The following is a 21,905-nucleotide window of genomic DNA, read 5'->3' on the forward strand; positions in this document are numbered from 1 at the left end:
GAATAAAGGAATGTGGAGTATTTATGTGATGTTGTCCCCTTATTTATGCCACCAGAGCTCTTTCACTCTTTCACTCTGTCAAACCATTAGTTCATTAATGGTATAATTGTAAAAGTCAATCTATAGGTTCTTATTGTTGGAATATTGTTACACTTTTGCATCCTTCCTAGAAATCCACAAAAGGAGTGGTTCTTATTGGACCGCTGCCCAAGTAACACACTGTAAAACAATTTTTGTTGGGTTGCCAAGTCCTGTTGCATAGCATAGATGGGAATATAATATTTGGCTTATGCTTAGCAGGTAATCCAAGCGTTATTCTCTACCCACAAGTCAGAGATACCAAACCTTACCTATTTAACTACCTTCTTGGTCTTGCTTTGATATAACAGACACCTCACTTTGGCTGTGTTTACTAGGAACTGCTTTAATCTTGTTAGGCCAAGAAAGATCCTGATCTACTGAAAGACTACTGGTTAAATATGGCCTAACTCCCCAAGCAATCCCAGGAATTTTCATGTGACCTTCTAGTCATCCTAAGTTTTCTCACATAAATTTTTCCAATTTCATTCAACATATAATCCTAGTGGAGTCTTTCTTTTGTGTTATTTTTAGTTATTTATATAATAAACATGAAATCAGCATATATAACCTTTTCTGTACCTGAGTACTATCTATGGTAGTTATCTGTTGGGGTATATCTCTATATGAATCTTCATTATACTTGGATGACTGCCCTACTCATTTATTTAAGGTCCTCCTTCATAGGCCATTTTAAAACAGTTAAAGGACCAGTGTATAGGTTAGGGTTTAACCTCATTTAATGTGACCCAAAAGGGCAGAAATGGCTTAGGGCAATGTATGTAAGTTCACATATTAAAAACGAATTTCTTATGTGTTGTAACCCATATAATTTTGCATCCCAAGTGTCTGAACTAGAGAATAGGAACTGCTCCACTTTCAGAAAAGTCATTTTCTAAGAGAAAGCACTGTACTGACACTGATGTCAAAAACAGAATGCCATTTTATTAAACATGCATCAGTATGAAAACAACGCAAGTCATTTCTACAGTCTTAATTGTTTTAAATGTCTGAGATATTTTTAGGTATGTACATGATAGGAATCAGAATAAGAAATTCCCCTTGGAAGGACCTACTTATTGGGATCCAGGCTGAACCAAGGCTCTTGGAATTCTTGATGAAAGAAAAAGTGAACCCTAGCTCTGTGTCCTTGCCCAGGGGGAGACTTGGCAGTCCGGTTTGCTGCAGGGGCCACAGCTGCTAAGGAGTTAAGGTTTCCATTCCTGGGTAACTGAATTTTCCCCTGGACAGACTGGAGTTATCAGTCCCAAGGCCACTGGATATTTGGTCTGTAATGAACTTGAGCTATTCTATGTTCTCTAAGACTATTAGCTTCCTACTGTCTATGTCCCCCCCCTTGCATACAGTAAAATATTTACTATATTAAATATTTAATATTTAGGTGCTAAATTTTATAATAAATTTGCTTATATGAGCCATCAGCTTGTGCAAGACCTCCTGATCTCAAACTTTCCTGTCTTTATTATTTTTCATCTCTGCTTCTTTCTCCCAGAAAGAATGATCTGCTCGTCCAGGTCACTACCATTTGTCTTCCTCCAGGGTATGGCTTTTCTCTTTTCCAGATACAGATAAGATTAAGCCATGATTATGGACTTCTATAACCGAAGGCCATCCAAACTGCTTCAGCAAAAGACTGCTGATTGTCATTAAGATGTTAAGAAACCATTGTTTTACTCCTTTGAGAACTATGTTCTCTCTCTCTCTCTTCTTTAAATGTGATATAATTTACCTTTATCCTATTTGTAGTGAACATGTTTCATCAGAAACCCACATAGGGAGAATGTGAGAGTGATAAATCATTCCAATACCTGAGCTTCTGACACATAATAAGCAAAAAGCTTAAGGTTTTCATTTTGTATAACCTAAGGATGAAAATCTAGAAGAAAATGTGCTTTAAAATAAGGGTCCTGAGATGGACTTCGGAAGAGGGAGAAAACAGGGAACAGGGCAGGAGCTTACCACAGAGGGCCTCTAAAAGACTCTACTTAGAAGGGTATCAAAACATATGCTGAGACTCATAACCAAACTTTGGGCGAAGTGCAGGGAATCTTAGGAAAGAAGGGTGAGATAGAAAGAGTTGGAGGGAATAGGAGCGCCACAAAGGAGAGCAACAAAACCAAAAAAAATCTGGGCATAGGGCTCTTCTCTGAGACTGATACTCCAAAAAAGGACTATGCATGGAGATACCCTAGAACCCTAGCACAGAAGTAGCCCATGGCAGCTCAGTGTCTAAGAGGGTTCCCCAATAATAGGAACAGGGACTGTCTCTGACATGAACTCATAGGCTGACTCTTTGATCACCTCCAGCTGAGGGGGGATCAGCCTTACCAGTCCACAGAGGAAGACAAAGAAGCCAGTCCTGATGAGACCTGATAGACTAAGGTCAGACAGAAGGGGAGGAGGACCTACACTATCATTGGACTGGGGGAGGGACATAGGAGAAGAAGAGAGAGGGAGGGTGGGGTTGGGAGGGGAGAGGGGAGGGGGCTACAGCTGAGATTCAAAGTGAATAAACTGCAATTAATAAAAATAAAATTAAAAAATAGTTAAAAGATATATAGGCAAAAAAATGGGTTCCAATGGAATGAGACATTTTCTTCAAAACTGTTTCTTTTCTCAAGATGCTGAGACATAACAGGTACAGTATTTAATACTTAGAGAATCTAGAATATGCCTAGGGAAAATGGGATCTGTTTCATTCGTTGAGGACAAACGACCACACTTCATTCAGCATGTACACAGCTGTTGGTTTATTCAGCTGCCAAGCTGGGGAAAAGTTTCCTTTTAAGTGAATATAAAACAATGCATTCACAAGCAAATCACTTTTAAATATATACTTTTATATAACAGAGAAATGAACACACCATGTACGCAGAAGCATCAATGTGTTTTTATTTTCAGATCTTTATTTCACTTCTGCTTTCTCTGACAAAGGGAAACAGGTTCTTTTAACATTAAAAGAGAAAGTAATTTCAGAGAGCATGTATGTACACAAACAAGTTTCTGATATATTGTTATACTGGCAGTAGGATATCATTCGAAGTCAATAATCTCCATAAACATTTTTCTTCTCTACTAAAATACACTCCTTTATTTGCAAGGCAGGAAAAATATGGCTCAGCAGTCTTTATCATCCTAAAATTTGCTAAATTTTACACAATTACTATTCCATTACTGTTTAAATTTTTACTTATTTTTTTTCATTCAATTGGGAGAATTCAGAAAAAGCAAAACTAAAATGAAGATAGATACACACACACACACACACAACCTGTTTTGTTTTAGGTACTCGGTTATCTAGGCTCACACATAAGTTACTATTTTAGGGTATGTAAAAATATTTAACAGTCTTATGCATTTTTTCATATGTTCAGACCCGTTTTGACTCAAACAAACATAGCAGGACACATTTATAAGGGCATATACTATCTTGACTCAGCGCTACACCCACCCCCCTCCCATCACCACCAAAGTTGAAAACTAATCTACTTAGAAAACAATGCTGTTAATAAAACTCTTAATTTCATATCAGGGTAGTTCTATAGGAAGTTTTCATTAGAGGATTTCCAAAATGTTTGCAATGGATGTCGGAAGTGCAAAAAGTTCTGTTCCAGAAAATTAATCTAGGTAAAATATTTTAACCATTTTGCAGTTAATACTGAAAACACTAGTCTGGTGAAAGTTGATTCTTTCCGTAATTTGAATATATTTGTTTGAAAAAGCCTTGGTACCAAGATTTAAGAGACATATTCCTTACAGAAGTCTGTTTATATCTAGAATAAGATTTTATAGGCCAAATTAGCTAGAGATAGCCTGGTAAAGGCATATGATACAGAGTGTTCATGAAGTAATTGGAAGTTCCTTTATTAGGCTTGGAGTAGGATAGGCTAAATTGGAAACTACACTGCCACAAGAAACAAGAACCTTCAAGGGGTGTCATATGAATATATCATTTTTTATATAATTATCTCAATTAATTTAATTACCTTTCTAAAAATTATGTCTGAGAGGGTATGCCTAAATTCTACATTTTCTTTAGTTGTATGACAAGATGTTTGGGTCATTAAGTAGTAGATAGTATTTTAGCTCATGAGAGAATATTATTTGCTTGAGAAGGCATCAGTTTCCCAAATACAGATTATCTGATTTACTTTGTAGCCCTTGACTTGTTGTTGTTGTTTTATGCATTAGGGTTCTGCCTGCATGTATGTACCAATGCACTCCTGGTACCCAAGGTAGTCAGAGGAGTGTTGGAGCCTCTGGAACTGGAATTACAGTTTTAAGCCACCATGTGGATGCTGGAAATTGAACCTACTCCTCTGTCATAACAAATGCCGTTAACCACTGAGATAAGTCTCCAGTACCCCGGATCCTTTTCTAAATAAACAACACAACTATCAAAATGTTGACTTTAAAAATTAATTTATATTACATCCCAATCACCCTTCCTCCCCTCTCAGTCCTTCCCTCTCACCTCAACTCCTCACCATTCTCCAGTCCTCCCTTTCGCAAATGCCAGCTTTTATGGTGAAGCAGTTAGGAGTTTGTTAACTGCCTTCTGGAGATCATGTAGGAAAAGGTAGTGCAGGCTGTTTCCTTATCTACCTGTGTCAGGCAGTCACAGCAACAAAAAGAAACATAAGAGTCAGGGAAATGAATTATATATTAACATTTGGGAATGGCTTTACTCAGTGTTTGGCTTAGCTGTTTGCTGGCAAAATGCAGTGTTCCATTTAGGGTAGCATGATATCTAGAGAGCTGGCTGAGACTTTTAAGGGGCCTTTGAAGAGTTGGGACTCCAGAAGAGGCCAGAAGGGCTATTCAGGAATTGGTTTCAGTTGGGGACACAATGGGAAGCAATGGAAGAGTCTTACAAGTATATAGACTAGATTGTTTTAAGAGTTCAGTATGCTATAACTAGAAATTGGGATTCTAAAGGTTTCCAAGTTTTAGATATTTTAAAAGGTCCTTAACCTGGCAGGCAAGATTTCCAAGAGGTGTTAGGCTGGGCATTATGGGGTCATCTTCTTCAGAGAAATCCCATTGTTCTCTAAAGGTAGACCTTTCTTCTTTGCTTTCTGATTCTGTTAAACAATTAGGAGATGACATTTTGGGGCCCATTAGAATAAAACAGCATGGAAACAGAAAAAGGTGACAATTTAAAGCAAAAGGATGTACACCTTTAACAATGATAAGTAGAAAAAAAAATCTCATCAATTTTGTCTTTTTGTTCATTACACATATAAGGTTGCCTCAGGCACACACTGTGCAGTCCTTGAAGATCATACTGGCTATTATGCACTATCCTTAAGACCAGATCTGTCGCGCGCGGCCTTTGCCGATAAGGACGACGCAACAACCGAGGATTTCTTCAGCAGCAAGTTTATTGAACAGCTCTTTCTTGCAGATGGTGAAGGACCCAGACCCCGGGTTGTGCTCTGCTTAAATAGCCAGCAGCGCGACCTGTCCGTCTGTAATTGGTGCTCTGTTCAAGTCTTCATAAGCATATGGCTGGCAATTGGAGTGCAGCCTAAACCCTCATTAGCATAAAGCTGCGCATGTGTAAACTGCAGGGCGGCGCAGGCAAGAAGCGCAAAAATGCTGGCAAGAAGAACCAGGAAGCAGGAAGCCGGCGCCATCTTGTAATGGCGGGAGCGGCTCCCGACATCTCCCCCTTTTATATATATTAAAGGCCATCTCAATCAGAAAAATAACACACCATGAGGTTACCGATCAGCCTGCTGAGCCAACAGCGTCAGCGATCAAGGAGTTTACACAGTGTAAGAGACCCTCTGCACCTTGAGTCCCGTGCAATGGGAACCTGAGCCCTGGGAGGTGCAGAAGTCTGTCTTGAACAGCATCCTGGTGCAATGGGAACCTGTGCCCGTCAGGAGTGCTACAAGTTCAGACAGTGTCTCAACGACTGAGCATGTTAAGCCAAACTTGGGGAGATGCTCCCTGTTCCACAGCCAGCATAGCCCGCACCATGGCCACATTTTTAAGATGTTGCTGTCTCTTAAAACGGCAGAGCAACCAAAAACAGAGGAACAGACCTGCGAGAAACATCACTCCAAACATGCCCACACCAACCCATTCCTTAAAATAGGAAAAGGCAGAAGATAGACATTGGCAAATAAGGTAGTCCCAGAGAGTCATTAGTGGAATCTCCTGGGTCTCCACCTCCAAGCTCGTCAGCAGTCCGTTCAACATCAGGATCAAAGTTAGGGTCAGGCTCATCTTGCTTCACCACCCGGGTCAATTGCGCCGGAACCCAAATTGGATTTTCTTGGTCCTGTGGGAAAATACACACAGCTCCCCTGGATCTTATTAAAATAAGATCCGGTCCTTTAATGATTATAAGAGCAGAGAGCACAGCTGCTGCCAAGCTTTGATTTGTTACCGGTATTTGTTCATATACTTCAGGTGGGTATAAGGTCTGATTAACTACCCGAGCGTCCTCCCAGATTGGGAACGTGGTTTTAATCCGCTTCCTCTCTTTTTCTGATATCAGGGAAAATTTTGTCTCTGCAGATTTGGGTTTTTCAGTGGCTGACTTCCGCATGGAGAACCCGGAAGTGCCAGCATAGGCCACATATGGTGGCGGATCTGGGCGGTAACGCCCTTCCTCATATTTAGCTGCTTCCTCATCCAACTCTGCCTGCTCGTCAGGGTCGAGCCCTGATTCCTCATCAGTTTGTTGATTCTCAGAAGAGCTGTTTTCGCTCTCTGTAGACTCCGGCTCGCTCGATGACGAGGCGGCTTTCTTCTTTTCCTTGCTACCAGTCTGTTTTGGTTTCTTTGACTTCTTAACTAGCTTTCGCGCCTTCAGCGCTTTAGCCTTATCTTCCTTGGTCCCATCCTTAGGGGATTTACCGGTCTTAATTCCCTTTTCTGCTTCGGATAGACTGTCTTGATGGTCCCGTTTCCCACAACTAAGGCACAGACAACACAACAAGACCACAGAAATCATACCTTGCAGAAAAGTACCGCGGTTCTCACGCCACTGACTTTGAATCCTTACTCGACGAGCAGTCGGGGTCCTTCGAAGCGATCCTCCACTCCGGGGTTCGGCAGCTCCCGGGTTTCGGCACCACTTGTCGCGCGCGGCCTTTGCCGATAAGGACGACGCAACAACCGAGGATTTCTTCAGCAGCAAGTTTATTGAACAGCTCTTTCTTGCAGATGGTGAAGGACCCAGACCCCGGGTTGTGCTCTGCTTAAATAGCCAGCAGCGTGACCTGTCCGTCTGTAATTGGTGCTCTGTTCAAGTCTTCATAAGCATATGGCTGGCAATTGGAGTGCAGCCTAAACCCTCATTAGCATAAAGCTGCGCATGTGTAAACTGCAGGGCGGCGCAGGCAAGAAGCGCGAAAATGCTGGCAAGAAGAACCAGGAAGCAGGAAGCCGGCGCCATCTTGTAATGGCGGGAGCGGCTCCCGACACAGATCTATGTGCAGAATAACACCCAGAGATGTGAAAATAAGTAAACTCTTAGCAATTAGCAAAGCTGACCAAAATCTTGATGATTGACAGTCTTACATACTGCTGGAAATCTTAGTCAATGTTTTAAAAAAATTATAATAATTTCACAGTAAGAAAACAGAACACCTAAACCTGTAAAAGACAGAGGAACCAATGACACAGAAGGTCAGACAGTCCATGCTCTCAGCTCAGATAGAATAAACAAATATTATGAAGACACCAACCTTTTGTGAACAGAAGAGTAAAGGGAGTACTTACTACCAGAGCAAAAGAAGGCAAAATGCTTCTGACTTTACCTTTAAGCAACAAACATAAAAATACTCTCAAACCTAGTCTGTATGATCTCCTTCATTCTGAAAAGAAACCTTTGTTATGTATCTTAAGTTTGTGTTTTATTAAGACAGGAGGGGCTGGCTTTTAATTGTCCTGTCCTTTATTATTATTTTTTAGTTGTTTTCATTTAAAACGGACTGCATCTGTAATATTCAAAGTACTCTTCAAAACGTTAACTCAACCTTTAAAAAAAAACAATGAACAACAAGAGAAGGTATATTACAAGGCATATAAAGTCTACAACAGTGATCCCATTGCTGTATTTCTTTTATATTCCATGTGTATATATTTCCATATCAAAACAAATTAAGCACATCTCTTCTAAACTTCTTCATGTATAATTTAGTTTTCAAGAATGCCGATCTAAAATTTGGAATCAATTACCTTACAACATATGTTGTTTAGGTTTTGCTATTTTTTTTTAATTTTACAATTCTTTTTTTAATTTCTTAATTTTTTTACTATTAATTACACTTTATTCATTTTATATTCCCCCATAAGCCCCTCTCTCCTCCCCTCCCAATCCCACCCTACCTCCCCCTTCTTGATGCATGCCCCTCCCCAAGTCTACTGATAGGGGAGGTCCTCTTCTCCTTCCTTCTGATGTTAGTCTATTGGATCACATCAGGAGTGGCTGCATTGTCATCTTCTGTGGCCTGGTAAGGCTGCTCCCCCCCTCAGGGGGAGATGATCAAAGAGCAGGCCAATCAGATTATGTCAGAGGCAGTCCCTCTTCCCATTACTATGTAACCCACTTGGACACTGAACTGCCATGGGCTACATCTGTGCAGGGGTTCTAGGTTGCCTCCATGAATAGTCCTTGGTTGGAGTATGAGTCTCTGGGAAGTTCCCTGTGTTCAAATTTTCTGGTTCTGTTGCTCTTCTTGTGTGGTTCCTGTCCTCTCCAGCTCTTATTATTTCCCACTTCTTACATAAGATTGCATGCACTTTGCCCAACAGTTGGCCATAAGTCTCAGCATCTGCTTTGATAGTCTGCAGGGCAGAGGCTTTCAGAGGCTCTCTGTGGCAGGTTCCTAGGTTGTTCCCTGTTTTCTTCTTCTTCTGATGTTCAACCTCTTTGCCTTTCAGGATGGGGATTGAACGTTTTAGTCAGGGTCCTCTCTCTTGCTTAGTTTCTTTAGATGTATAGTTTTTAGTAGGTGTATCCTATGTTATGTCTATATGAGTGAGTATATACCATGTGTGTCTTTCTGCTTCTGGGACAGCTCACTCAGGATGATCCTTTCCAGGTCCCCATTTACCTACAAATTTCATGATTTCCTTATTTTTCATTGCTGAGTAATACTCCATTGTGTAGATGTGCCACAATTTCTACATCCATTCTTCAGTTGAGGGGCACCTGGGCTGTTTCTAGCTTCTGGCTATTACAAATAAAGCTGCTACAAACATGGTTGAGCAAATGTCCTTATTGTGTACTTGAGCCTCTTTTGGATATATGCCTAGGAGTGGTATGGCTGGATCTTGAGGAAGCACTATTCCTAGTTGTCTGAGAAAGCATCAGATTGATTTCCAGAGTGGTTGTACAAGTTTACATTCCCACCAGCAGTGGAGGAGGGTTCCCCTTTCTCCATAACCTCTCCAGCATGTGTTGTTACTTGAGTTTTTGATCTTGGCCGTTCTGATGGGTGTGAAATCTCAGGGTCGTTTTGATTTGCATTTCCCTAATGGCTAATGAGGTTGAGCATTTCTTTAAGTGTTTCTCTGCCATTCGATATTCCTCTACAGAGAGTTCTCTGTTTAGCTCTGTTCCCCATTTTTTAAGTGGATTACTTGGTTTGCTGCTTTTCAGCTTGTTTAGTTCTTTATATATACTGGATATTAGTCCTCTATCAGATAGAGGGTTGGTGAAGATTCTTTCCCAATCTGTAGGCAGTCGTTTTGTTTTGATGATGGTATCCTTTGATTTACAGAAGCTTTTCAGCTTCATGAGGTCCCATTCATTGATTGTTGCTCTTAGAGCCTGTGCTGTTGGTGTTCTGTTCAGGAAGTTGTCTCCTGTGCCAATGAGTTCAAGGGTATTCCCCACTTTTTTTTTTTCTAACCAATTTAATGTGTCTGGTTTTATGTTGAGGTCTTTGATCCACTTGGACTTTAGTTTTGTGCAGGGTGATAAGTATGGATCTATTTTCATTTTTCTACATGTAGACATCCAGTTGGACCAGCACCATTTGTTGAAGATGCTGTCTTTTCTTTATTGTATGGTTTTGGCATCTTTGTCAAAGATCAGGTGTCCATAAGTGTGTGGGTTTATCTCTGGGTCCTCTGTTCGGTTCCATTGATCCACCATTCTGTTTCTATGCCAGTACCATGCAGTTTTTAAAACTGTTGCTCTATAGTACAGCTTAAGATCAGGGATGGAGATACCCCCAGAAGATCTTTTATTGTAGAGGATTGTTTTGGCAATTCTGGGTTTCTTGTTATTCCATATGAAGTTGAGAATTTTTCTTTTTAGGTCTGTAAAGAATTGTGTTGGTAATTTGATGGGAATTGCATTGAATCTGTAGATTGCTTTTGGTAAGGTGGCCATTTCTACTATGTTAATCCTGTCAAGCCATGAGCATGGGAGATCTTTCCATCTTCTGATATCTTCTAATTTTTTCTTCAGAGACTTGAAATTTTTTTCATACAAGTGTTTGATTTGCCTGGTTAGGGTTACTCCAAGGTACTTTATGTCATTTGTGGCTATTGTGAAGGGTGTTGTTTCTCTAATTTCTCTCTCAGGCCTTTTGACTTTCGTATATAGGAGGGCTACTCATTTTTTTAAATTAATTTTGTATCCAGCCACTTTGCTGAAGGTGTTTATCAGCTGTAGGAGTTCCCTGGTAGAGTTTTTGAGGTCACTCATGTATACTATCATATCATCTTCAAATAGTGATAATTTGACTTCTTCCTTTCCAATTTGTATCCCCTTGATCTCCTTCAAATGTCTTATTGTTCTAGCAAGGACTTGCAGAGCTATGTTGAAGAGATATGGAGAGAATGGGTGGCCTTGTCTTGTCCCTGATTTCAGTGGGATTGCTTTAAGTTTCTCTCCATTCATTTTGATGTTGGCTATAAGTTTGCTGTATATCACCTTTACTATGTTTAGATATGTGCCTTGTATCCCTGATTTTTCCAATACTTTAAACATGAATGGATGTTAGATTTTTTCAAATGTTTTTTCAGCATCTAGGGAGATTATCATGTGTTTTTTTTTTCCTTTCAGTTTGTTAATATGGTAGATTACATTGATGGATTTCCATATACTGAACCACCCCTGCATACCTGGGATGAAGCCTACTTAGTCATAGTGGATGATATCTTTGATGTATTGTTATATTTTGTTTGCAAGTATTTTGTTAAGTATTTTTGCATCGATGCTCATAAGGGAGATTGGTGTGAAATTCTCTTTCTTTGTTGGGTCTTTGTGTGGTTTAGGTACCAAGGTGACTGTGGCTTCAAAGAATGAGTTTGGTAATGTTCCTTCTGTTTCTATTTTGTGGAATAGTTTGAAGAGAATTGGATTTAGCTCTTCTTTGAAGGTCTGGTAGAATTCTGCACTGAAACCATCTGGTCCTGGGCTTTTTTTTGGATGGGAGACTTTCGATTACTGCTTCTATTTCCTTGGGGGATATAGGACTATTTAATTGATTTACCTAGTCCTGACTCAGCTTTGGTAAGTCAAATCGATCAAGAAAATTGTCCAGTTCATTTAGGTTTTCATATTTTGTGGCATATAGACTTTTGAAGTAATTCTTAATGATTGTGTGGATTTCCTCAGTGTCTGTAGTTATGTCCCCCTTTTCATTTCTGATTTTGTTGATTTGGATGGTGTGTCTCTGCCTTTTAGTTAGCTTGGCTAAGGGTTTGTCGATCTTGTTGATTTTCTCAAAGAACCAGCTCTTGGTTTCATTGATTCTTTGAATTGTTTTATTTGTTTCCAATTGATTGATTTCAGCCCTGAGTTTGATTATTTCCAGCCGTCTACTCCTTTTTGGTGTGTCTGCTTCTTATTTTTCTAGGGTTTTTAGGTGAGCCATTAAGTTGCTTGAATGAGCTGTCTAGAATTTCTTCTTGAAGGCACTTAGTGCTATGAACTTTCCTCTTAGCACTGCTTTCATTGTGTCTCACAAGTTTGGGTATTTTGTGTCTTCATTTTCATTGAGTTCTAGGAAGACTTTAATTTCTTTATTTCTTCCCTGACCCAGCTGTCATTTAGTAACAAGTTGTTCAGTTTCCATGTGTGTGTAGGCTTTTTGCTATTTCTGTTGTTGTTGAAGTCCAGCTTTATTCCATGGTGATCAGACAGGATACAGGGGATTATTTCAATCTTCTTGTATCTGTTGAGGCTTGCTTTGTGACCAACTATATGGTCTAATTTGGAGAAGGTTCCATGAGGTGCTGAGAAGAAGGTAAATTCTTTTGTGTTTGGGTGTAAGGTTCTGTAAATGTTTGTCAGGTCCATTTGATTCATGACCTCTGTTAGAGACATTGTTTCTTTGTTTAATTTCTGTTTTGTTGACCTGTCCTTTGTTGAGAGTGGGGTGTTGAAGTCTCCCACTATCAATGTGTGGGGATCTATGTGTGGTTTAAATTTTAGCAATGTCTCTTTTACAAATGTGGGTGCTCTTGTATTTGGGGCATAGATGTTCAGGATTGTGATGTCTTCCTGGTAGAATTTTCCCTTGATGAGTATGAAGTGTTCTTCCCAGTCACTCTTGATTAATTTTGGTTGAAAGTCTATTTTATCAGCTATTAGAATAGCTACTCCTGCTTGCTTCTTGGGTCCATTTGCTTGGAAAGCCATCTTCCAACCCTTTCCCCTCAGGTAATGTCTATCTTTGTGACTTAGGTGAGTTTCTTGTATGCAACAGATTGCTGGGTTTTGTTTATGCATTCATTCTGTTAGTTTGTGTCTTTTTATTGGAGAATTGAGTCCATTGATGTTGAGAGAGATTAATGTCCAGTGGCTGTTAGATCCTTTGATTTTGATGTTGGCTGTGGTCATAAGGTTGTGTGTTTGGTTGCTTTTTGTTTTACTGTAGTGAGGTAATTATTTCCTGTGTTTTCTTGAAAGTTGCTAGTTTTCTTGGGTTGTATTTTCCCTTCTAGTGTCTTCTGTAATGCTGGATTTGTGTGTAGGTATTGTTGAAATTTATTTTTGTCATTGAATATCTTGTTTCCTCAATCTATGAGGACTGAGAGTTTTGCTGGGTATAGTAGCCTGGGCTGACATCTGTGTTCTCTTAGGGTCTGTATGATATCCGTCCAGGCCCTTCTGGCTTTCATAGTCTCTGTTGAAAAGTCAGGTGTGATTCTAATGGGTTTGCCATTATATATTACTTGGCCTTTTTCCCTTGCAGATTTTAGTATCTTTTCTTTGTTCTGTATACTTACTGTTTTGATTATTATGTGGCGGGAGGATTTACTTTTCTGGTCAAATTTGTTGGGTGTTATGTAGGCCTCTTGAATTTTTATTGGCCTCTCCTTTAAGTTGGGGAAATTTTCTTCAATGATTTTGTTGAAAATATTTTCTGGTTTTTGGAGCAGGGAATCTTCTTTTTCCTCTACACCTATTATTCTTAGGTTTTTTTTTTTTTATGTTGTCTTGAATTTCTTGGACGGTCTGTGTCAGGAATTTTTTTAGATTTAACATTTTCTTTGACAGATACATCTATTTCTTCCATTGTATCTTCTACACCTGAGATTCTTTCTTCCATCTCTTGTTGTCTATTGGTTATGCTAACCTCTGTGGTTCCTGTTTTCTTCCCTAAGTTCTTTCTTCCCACAATTTCCTCCATTGGTGTTTTCTTTAAGTTTTCCAATTCTATCATCAGGTCTTGAGATATTTTGTTGATTTCGTTCACTTGTCTGACTGTATTTTCCTGTTTTTCCATCAATTCCTTCATCTGTTTGTTTGAACAAACCTCTTTTTCTTTTATTTCATTCAGTGATTTAAGCATTTCCTCTCTATAGGCCACTAACTGTTTTGCTGCAACTTCCTCTATTTCTTTAAGGATGGCCATAAACTGTTTTTATCTTCCTCTATTTCTTTATACATTTTATTTGTTTCCTCTGTTATCTTCTTTGTGATCATAGATGCTAGGTCCTCTTCTTGCATTTCAATTATGCTGGGGTGTCTAGGGCTACCTGTCCCTGAATAATTGGGTTCTGGAGATGCCATATTGCTCTGGCTTTTGTTGGTTGAACTTTTATGCTGGCCTCTACCCATTGGGTTATCTTAGGTGTTTGGAGTTGGTTTCTGTTTTTTCCTGGAATCCTGTGGTGGAAAGAATCCCTTTGACAGGAAGATGGTTTTTCCTGAAGGAAGCCTTCTCAGCTTTTTGGCTATAGTCACTGGATGTCTGGTGTTTTTCAGGAGTTGCCACTGCTCACCTCAGGCGTAGTCTGAGGTGACTGTGGTCCTTATTAGTCAAGAGGGCTCTCCTCTCACCAGGAGAAGTCCTGAAGACAGCTGCTCATTTTCTTGCTGTGAATTTAGTGATCTGCTGCTGTAACCTGTGTGTCCTGTGGTTTGGTTAGTTTTGTTAGGGATAAGTGGTTGCCCAGTGGAGCAGTATCTGGGGGTTGATCTCGGGGATCCTGGGCTTTTGAAGGTCTGAGGTTGGGGCTCTGTACCCCAGTACCCAAGCAGTAATTTGTGGCGAGTGAGTACTGCTCTCCTGGTAACAGCAGGCTATCCAGTGCACAGTAGGTCCCTGGGTTGGGCCAATCTGTGGGACCTTTTCCAGGGATATACTGGGTGGCCTAAGTCCGTCCCCTTTGCTTAGTTCCTTGTGAGGGTTTCTCCAGACAGTGATACCATGTCTCTGGTGTCCTGGGGCACACAGTTCTGTCTGTGAGGAATAGTTGGTACAAAGCAGGTCTCTGGGCTGGCAGCACACAAGCCTGCCTGCTAGTCTGCAGGAGCTGGGTGCCCAACTACTCTTTGTAGTAGTTGGCCTGGGGCCAGTTCAGTGATGGGGCTCGTACTGGCTGGTCTGTGAGAGACTTTCCCCAGGTAAAGCCTGGGTGGCCCAAGTCAGTACTGTTTCCTTCCTCCCCTGTGGGGCCTCTCCCGACAGGAACTCCGTCTCTGTTGCACTAGGGTGCGCAGCTCCGTCTGTGCTAGAGAGCTGGTAGGCAGCGCCTGTCTGTGTTGGCGGCGGGAGGCCAGTTCAGTGATTGTGGCGGGTACCTGAGGTCTGCAAGACTTTTTCTAGGGAAAGACTGAGTGACCCGTGGCCAGTCCCGCTGCTTTCCTTCCCTGTGGGTTTTTCTTGCAACTGGGACTCCCAGTCTCTGGTGTTTTTGTGCCCACCGATCAGCCTGGGAAGGTGATCAGGACAGGCAGGCGTTTGGCTCTGGTCTGGGGACCTAGTGCCTGCGCGACCCGGGATCTCTTCCGGGTTCTGGCTGGGTGGCCTGAACGTGGACCCGACTGATTCCCATGCCGTGGGGGTTTCCTCTCACCTGGGAAACACAATCGCTGTTGTTTTAGGGCCCAGAGTTCAGTCTCTTGGTCGCTGTACGGAAAATGTTGTCCTGTTTCTTAGATGCAGTGTTCTCCTGGTGCTGCCATCTTGGCCTCCCCCCTAATTATTCCTCTTAAACTTTTTATGTCGGTTTTGCTATTTTCTAAACTAAAGTTTACCAAAGACATGAAATAACTTATTTCTACACATATGTTCTTCTTTCTTGCAGAATAAGAGTCAAGAACTATGTGAGCTTTACAATGAGACTATGCTGTTTGAATTTAGTATAGCATATTGTAAAAGTTCTCAGATTATAATGTTGAAAGCATACCAAATCCATACAGCGTTCATTCCTAAAATCTGCTACTTGAATCAAAACAGTCATACTGACCTCTGCTGGCCAGAGTCCTCATATTTCATTGATGATGAACTAGCCAGATAAAAGTCTGTAAAGATGTGAGACATTTTTATCACCAAAGCAGTAAAGGTAGCAAGCACCTAAAACACAGAGACAATTAAAGGTCACAACTGTCACAAAATATTAATAGGTTCTAAGTGGTATATTTTTCCTGTCTTACAAACTTCATTAGACCTGGGAAAAGGGAGACAAACAGCTCCTGTCTCTTCTGTCCACTACTGTTCGCCAATTGCCATTGATTGGACAGTTCATACCGTTGAGTGAGGGCAGAAAGGCCTTGATCTTTGGCTGCTACTGAGACATGCCACATAGGCAGAGAGCAGGGGAAAGTTGTCCAGGCAGCTAGGGGCCAGGGCCTGGTGCATCAGTAGCAGGTCCAGTGAAGTTGTAATCAGCAAAAGAAATCTGGTCACCCACGATGAAGGCTTTGCCTCCTTGGTTCTGGGACAGCAGGGTCTCAAAAGGCTTAGGTGCCCAGGCGGGGCCTTCATATAGCCATCCTTACCACCCTCATATTCAGTGTAGATGAGGGTAATCTATTTGCAGCTATGGTCTTCCACCCCGCTATTCACCATATCTACCAAGGCGGCCTCCCTCTGATCTCTCCTGGAGCGGCCCAGGTGCCTCAAGATGGCATTAGATACAGGGTGAGGTCTCCAGCCTCAAACGTGGGGAGCTGCCCATACACACAGGTGGGCTTGAGCAAGCCTTGCATCCAGGTATATTTGGTAACCACCTCCTCCATCCAGCTCTGGCCCTGGTCAGCCAGCAGCATGCATATGGCCTCACAGCGCCCTGAAACTGCAAAGTGCAGAGTAGGAAATGGTGTACGGTGGCATCGAGGCGTGGATTCAGTGCTGAATATAAGACGAGGGATTTTGGATGCTGGCGCGAGCCTCTGTTCTAAGTTTTACTTTGTTTACTTGACATTAAAAAATGATACACACACTGGTTCTCGTTTCATTAACATTTCATTATATTTAAAATTTTATTTGTCTTGCGTGTGTGGTACATGCATGTTTAGCCCAGACTGATAGTGGGTGTTTTGATTACTTTAGACCTTATTTTTTGAGACAGGTTCTCAGCGAACTTGAAGTTTGCTATTCTGGCACAATGGCCAGCCAGGGAGCCTCCCAGGTGCACTGTCTGGACTTCAGCACCCTCAAGTGCTAGGGTTGCAGACAGGCGCAACACCTGTTATTTTATGTGGCTACTGGGTGTGTGAACTCAGGTCCTCCTGATTGTCCAGCAAGCACTTTACCCACTGAGCCATCTCCCTAGCTCCTCCAGTGAGACATAAAGGATTAAATGGAGTAAAGCGCTTAGAATGATGTCACATTCAAGAAGCCAATAAATTTTGTTAGTATTAGATAAAGCTCAGAAACAGTACAGACTGAAAAAGCCAGTTGTATTTATGGGTACTTATACAATGGATGTTTGACGCAAAGCGATACATTCATTCAGGCATTTACTCATGTGGATATGTGTAAATATATGGTGAAAATTAAAGAGTACATTTAAAAAGTGATAGGGGAAGATAGCAACTCGAAAGGAGAAAGGCATCCAAGGGGCTTTGAGATGTTTTATTTCATCTGTTCCCAGAGGATGCTGACGTGTAGGAAAAGAAAAGAAAACAAACAAACAAAAAAACCCCAAACTTTCCCTTCTTTAGTATTTAGGCACCTGCTTGTGGGTTGCCTAGCAACCTATGATGTCATCATGTGTCGCTGGGGCCACACCTGGCAGGCATGGTTACTTCGCTCCTTAAAAGGATCAACCCACTACTTTGTCTCTCTTGCCCTCTCCCCTTTCTCTGTTGGGGCGCTTCCTGCTTTTCCTCCCCCCATCATTTCTCCCTCTCTCATCTCCATCTAATAAACCTCTTTCATATAAAATCTGTTGTAAGCCTCATCATTGTCTTAATTGGTCCTAACACCCTTCATCCGGAGTCTAAGTTCTTTCAAAAACGAACTAAGTTGATGATACAAAGCTAACTTCAAGGAAACAAACACAGACTCGGGCATGGAATAAGAGCGAGCAGATGACCGAGCCATGAAATCCACACACTGCTACCATGTGTGTGACACATTGGCGAAGTGTGTCGGGAAGAGGGCTGCCTCCAGACTAAATTCTCCACGGGAGACTTCGTCTGTTTCCCGGACAAACGTCTGCATAACTTGCGTCTCACGCAGGGCAGCTGTGCAAGTCGGAGTTCACTCGTCAGGAAGCAGGAGCGGAGACCGTGTCCCCATCGCGGCGGTTCTTCTCTGCTTCCTCACCTCACTCCGGACTCAGGATCCCACCACACCCCGGACGCAGAAAGTACGAACGGGAAAGCTGAACGCCCGCTAACGATCCGGCTCTAGACGACACCACTTCCGGTCGTGGCCGAGCCGGCCCCGAAATGCCTCTTATTGGGAAAGCGCAGGCCACGCCCCAGGCGCATGCGTTCCAGCCCGGGGGAGGAGCTGGTGGTTGTCAGATCAGCAGGTAGTCGCGTCTGTCTCCGCTTCCCGACCCGAGCGCTCACGGAAGTCTCGCGAGATCTCATTCTACCGCGAGAGTTGTTTGAATACTCCGGCGGTAACCACTTTCTTGGACGCTCGCAGGGCGGTCTGTGGGAAGCGGAGGGAAACGGGAGCCTGTGCGGATCGCCAGCCAGCTCGCAGGCAGTTCTCGACCCGGCGCCATGGCACCGGAGAAGAAGCGGCTTCCTGTGAAGGAGGCTTTTCGGCTGGCGCAGCAGCCGCATCAGAACCAGGCGAAGCTGGTGGTGGCGCTGGCCCGCACGTACGGCGCGGTAAGCGGCCTGGCCTCGGCTCCCGGCCTCAGCCTCGCTCGGAACTTCCGGCGTCGTTCACTCGGAGCCGCCTTCCACCGTCTCCGTGCCCTTCCCCAGGGCCGGGCTGGGGAGGAGCGACCCGTTACCTCTAGTTAGGAGCTGCACTGCTGGAGTGAATCTTAGGCCCCTTTGCCTCCTTTGGAGGGATCTCCAGTTCATCACAGTAGACCCGGCCGAGGTGTTTTAACCAGCCCCCAAGCGTAAATCAAATTCATTTCACCAAATATCGAAATCATTAGGACCGTGGGAACAGCCAGTTTAAGGAAGTTCATATAAACGCGATTAAGGATTTGGAATAGGATGTGAAAGGAAATTGCTGGATGTTAGGAACACTTGAATAAAATATACAGAAGGACCAAAAAAAAAAAAAAAACCTGTTGATTTTGAGTTATTCATGCCGAATTTTGTTTTGCATTAATACGGTGAGAAAATCATCGAAATGCAACGGTGTTGAAAGAGAAACGAGCTATTTTTTCAATGTCCAAATTTATGCTTTGTACTTTTGTAGAGGTGCAAATTACATACTGAAGAGAAATGTGTGCAGATTTATTTCTCCTTTCTTGGTTTGGATAGTTTATTATTGAATAGTTTATTAAAAAAGATTTTAGTTTGACCTAAGGTTAAAGCTTTCATCAGTGTAATGGTAGTGTTGGAAATAAGGAACTTTTATTAATGCAGCTTATGGACGTATTTCTTCTGTCTTTCAGACGGATGATAAAACAGCTTTTCAGGAGGAGTTTGTTCATTATCTTAAATATGCTATGGTGGTATATAAACGTGAACCCGCCGTGGAGAGGGTCATCGACTTTACAGCCAAGTTTGTAACTTCATTTCACCAGTCTGAACAGGAAGAAGAGGAGGAGAAAGATGGTGGCTTTTTAAATTATTTGTTTACCTTTCTCTTAAAGGTACTGTGAAACTTTGGGGGAAGGAATGTATTTGGCCATGATCGTTGTTATTTTTCACAGAGAAAATGTATGTAAGTCCTTTATAGGAGACTTTAGCTGTCATTAATATGAAAGGATAACTCCAGCATTACATTTTTAACTTTAAATTCTCACTTTTGTTGAAATGTTTTCATTTAAGTAAAAAATTCCCTCACAGAGGGATATGCTTATTTTGTGATGTAGCAAGTAGTTTTCATACCACTTGAGATTCTAAAGTATTTAGTATTCATATGCAGTATGATCTCTCTGCAAGTAAGGAGTTACTGTCTTTATCTTATCTGTAGTGCTGGGATTTAAACCTAGGCCTTCACTCTTGCTTATCTGATTGATACTTATCTTTTTACTCTGTTTTGAGACAATGTTTCTTTAAGTTGCTCATGCTATCCTTGAGTTCAATTTGTAGCTCAAACAGACCTTGAACTTGTGGTTCTTCTATCTGGTATTATAGGCCTGCACCATTGACATGGCTGCATTGTCAATTTTTGAATTTTGAACATAGATACCATTTAAGAATGGAATGTGACTAGGAATAACTTTTGATTTGTTTTGTGTAGTCTCATGAAGCAAACAGCAATGCAGTCAGATTTAGAGTATGCCAGCTCATTAATAAACTTCTTGGAAATCTGCCAGAAAATGCCCAAATTGATGATGACTTGTTTGATAAAATTAATAAAGCCATGCTTATTAGATTGAAAGATAAGATTCCAAATGTAAGAATACAAGCGGTTTTGGCTCTGTCTCGACTCCAAGATCCCAAGGATGATGATTGCCCGGTAGTTGATGGTATGTATGGTTTCCTAGAGAATGGTTCAATATGTTGACTTTGTCAGTTTTTCAGTTTTTGGATATTATGTGTACATATATATGTATATGTGAATAGGTGTGTACATTCATATAGAAGCCAGACATTATTGTCAGATGTCCTCCTCAGTTGTGCTCTACCTTATTTTTTGAGACAGCATCTCTCGTTAGATCTAGAGCTCATCTACTCTGGTCAGTAAGCCCCAGGAATCCTGTTTGCCTATCCCCAATACTGAGATCATGTGTGCATGCAACTGTGCTTGGTTTTTATGCTGGTACTGGGGAGTGGAACATCAGGCCATGCTTGTGTAGCAAGTGCTCTCCCAAATAAATCTATCTTCCTAACCTAGTATTGAATTTTTTACTAATTATAGATGTCTGTGTGTTATGGAAGTATCAGGCCAACAGCTTAAAATGAGAGAATATTATCAGTACTTAACTCTGTCTTATTTCAGTTGTATCCCTTTCTTTCAGGGATAGAAATAGTTACAATGAATTTTGAATTAGTTGCCCTGTTTATATAATAAACTAAACAGTCATGATTGTCTCAGTGATTAAATTTTGTCTGCCATTTCTTTTTGTAACACATACTATATTTTTTGTGTCTTTCTTCCCCTCAAAATTATTCTTAATTTCAGTATTCATTTAGGATGATGTTTTTATTTTTGCTATATTTTACTGTTTTGTTTTATGGAGTTTATTATTTTGCATGGTGATAACACTTCTAGTTGTTTGCAATTACTTTGTTTTAAAAACAGTGTTAGAATCAGAGCGTGGTGTGTCATGCCTTTAATCCCAGTGCTCTGAAGGCTAGGGCAGGCAGATATCTTGAGTTTGAGGTATATGGAGTGAGTTCTAGGACAATCATGGCTACACAGCCCTGTCTCGAAAATCCAACCAAACCAATCCAGTTTTAGGACTTTTTTTTTTTAATATACATGACTTTGGGGCATAGATTAAAGGGTTTATAGAATTACACGTAGAGATAGACTTAAGGGTTTTACTCTATTAGTTTCACTCTAAAAAAGTTATTTACTCACTAGTATTCTCAGTAATGGGACATAAAAGTATGCATTGACCCATATCTTTAGTTTCAGCATATTTTAAAATCTGATGCTCTATTTAGTATAGTTATTGTTACCCATCTTCAAAAATTCAGCAGCTGATCATCATGAGCTGTTTAAGGATGGTGATACATTTTGAGAAGTTTTATTATTAGGTGATTTTTGTAATGTTAAACATAGATTATTCGTGGACAAATGATAGTTTAATCACTCAGTGTGGCTTCTGGTATAGTCTAAAGATCCATTAAACATCTGTGAGAGTATTGCCAGTATAATCTGGCATGCTCTTTTATAGTCTATTGAACACGTGAATTTATAACATTATTCTCAAGATTAAAAGTGTAAAATGTGTACCTTTATGGCTTCCTTTCTGAATGGCTATTCTAACTGTATAGAAGTTCCCTGAGTTATATATATATATATATATATATATATATATATATA

At 41.1% G+C, this 21,905-nt stretch overlaps 2 protein-coding genes and 1 pseudogene across 2 annotated transcripts in view; 1 reads left to right on the forward strand and 2 right to left on the reverse strand.

Annotated features, from left to right (window-relative positions):
* Window positions 1–4,621: 4,621 nt before the first annotated feature.
* Window positions 4,622–5,220, reverse strand: Dcaf16 (DDB1 and CUL4 associated factor 16). The gene is given in 4 exon segments (XM_055624088.1): window positions 4,622–4,668; window positions 4,671–4,913; window positions 4,916–4,986; window positions 4,988–5,220. Coding segments are annotated over 4 exon segments (594 nt in total).
* A 10,550-nt stretch (window positions 5,221–15,770) lies between these two features.
* On the reverse strand, window positions 15,771–17,861 carry LOC129689006 (glutathione S-transferase P-like; annotated as a pseudogene).
* Window positions 17,862–18,403: 542 nt separating this feature from the next.
* The window catches only part of Ncapg (non-SMC condensin I complex subunit G), a 47,572-nt gene continuing 44,070 nt past the window's right edge, over window positions 18,404–21,905 (forward strand). Inside the window, exons 1-3 of the mRNA XM_055624089.1 lie at window positions 18,404–18,607; window positions 19,357–19,557; window positions 20,151–20,379. Of these exons, the coding sequence (XP_055480064.1) occupies window positions 18,497–18,607; window positions 19,357–19,557; window positions 20,151–20,379 (541 nt within the window). The 5' untranslated portion in view covers window positions 18,404–18,496. The remainder of the gene's footprint in view (window positions 18,608–19,356; window positions 19,558–20,150; window positions 20,380–21,905) is intronic.

This window comes from Psammomys obesus, unplaced genomic scaffold (genome assembly GCF_907164565.1).
Source record: "Psammomys obesus unplaced genomic scaffold, mPsaObe1.curated_primary_1811, whole genome shotgun sequence".
Taxonomy (NCBI): domain Eukaryota; kingdom Metazoa; phylum Chordata; class Mammalia; order Rodentia; family Muridae; genus Psammomys; species Psammomys obesus.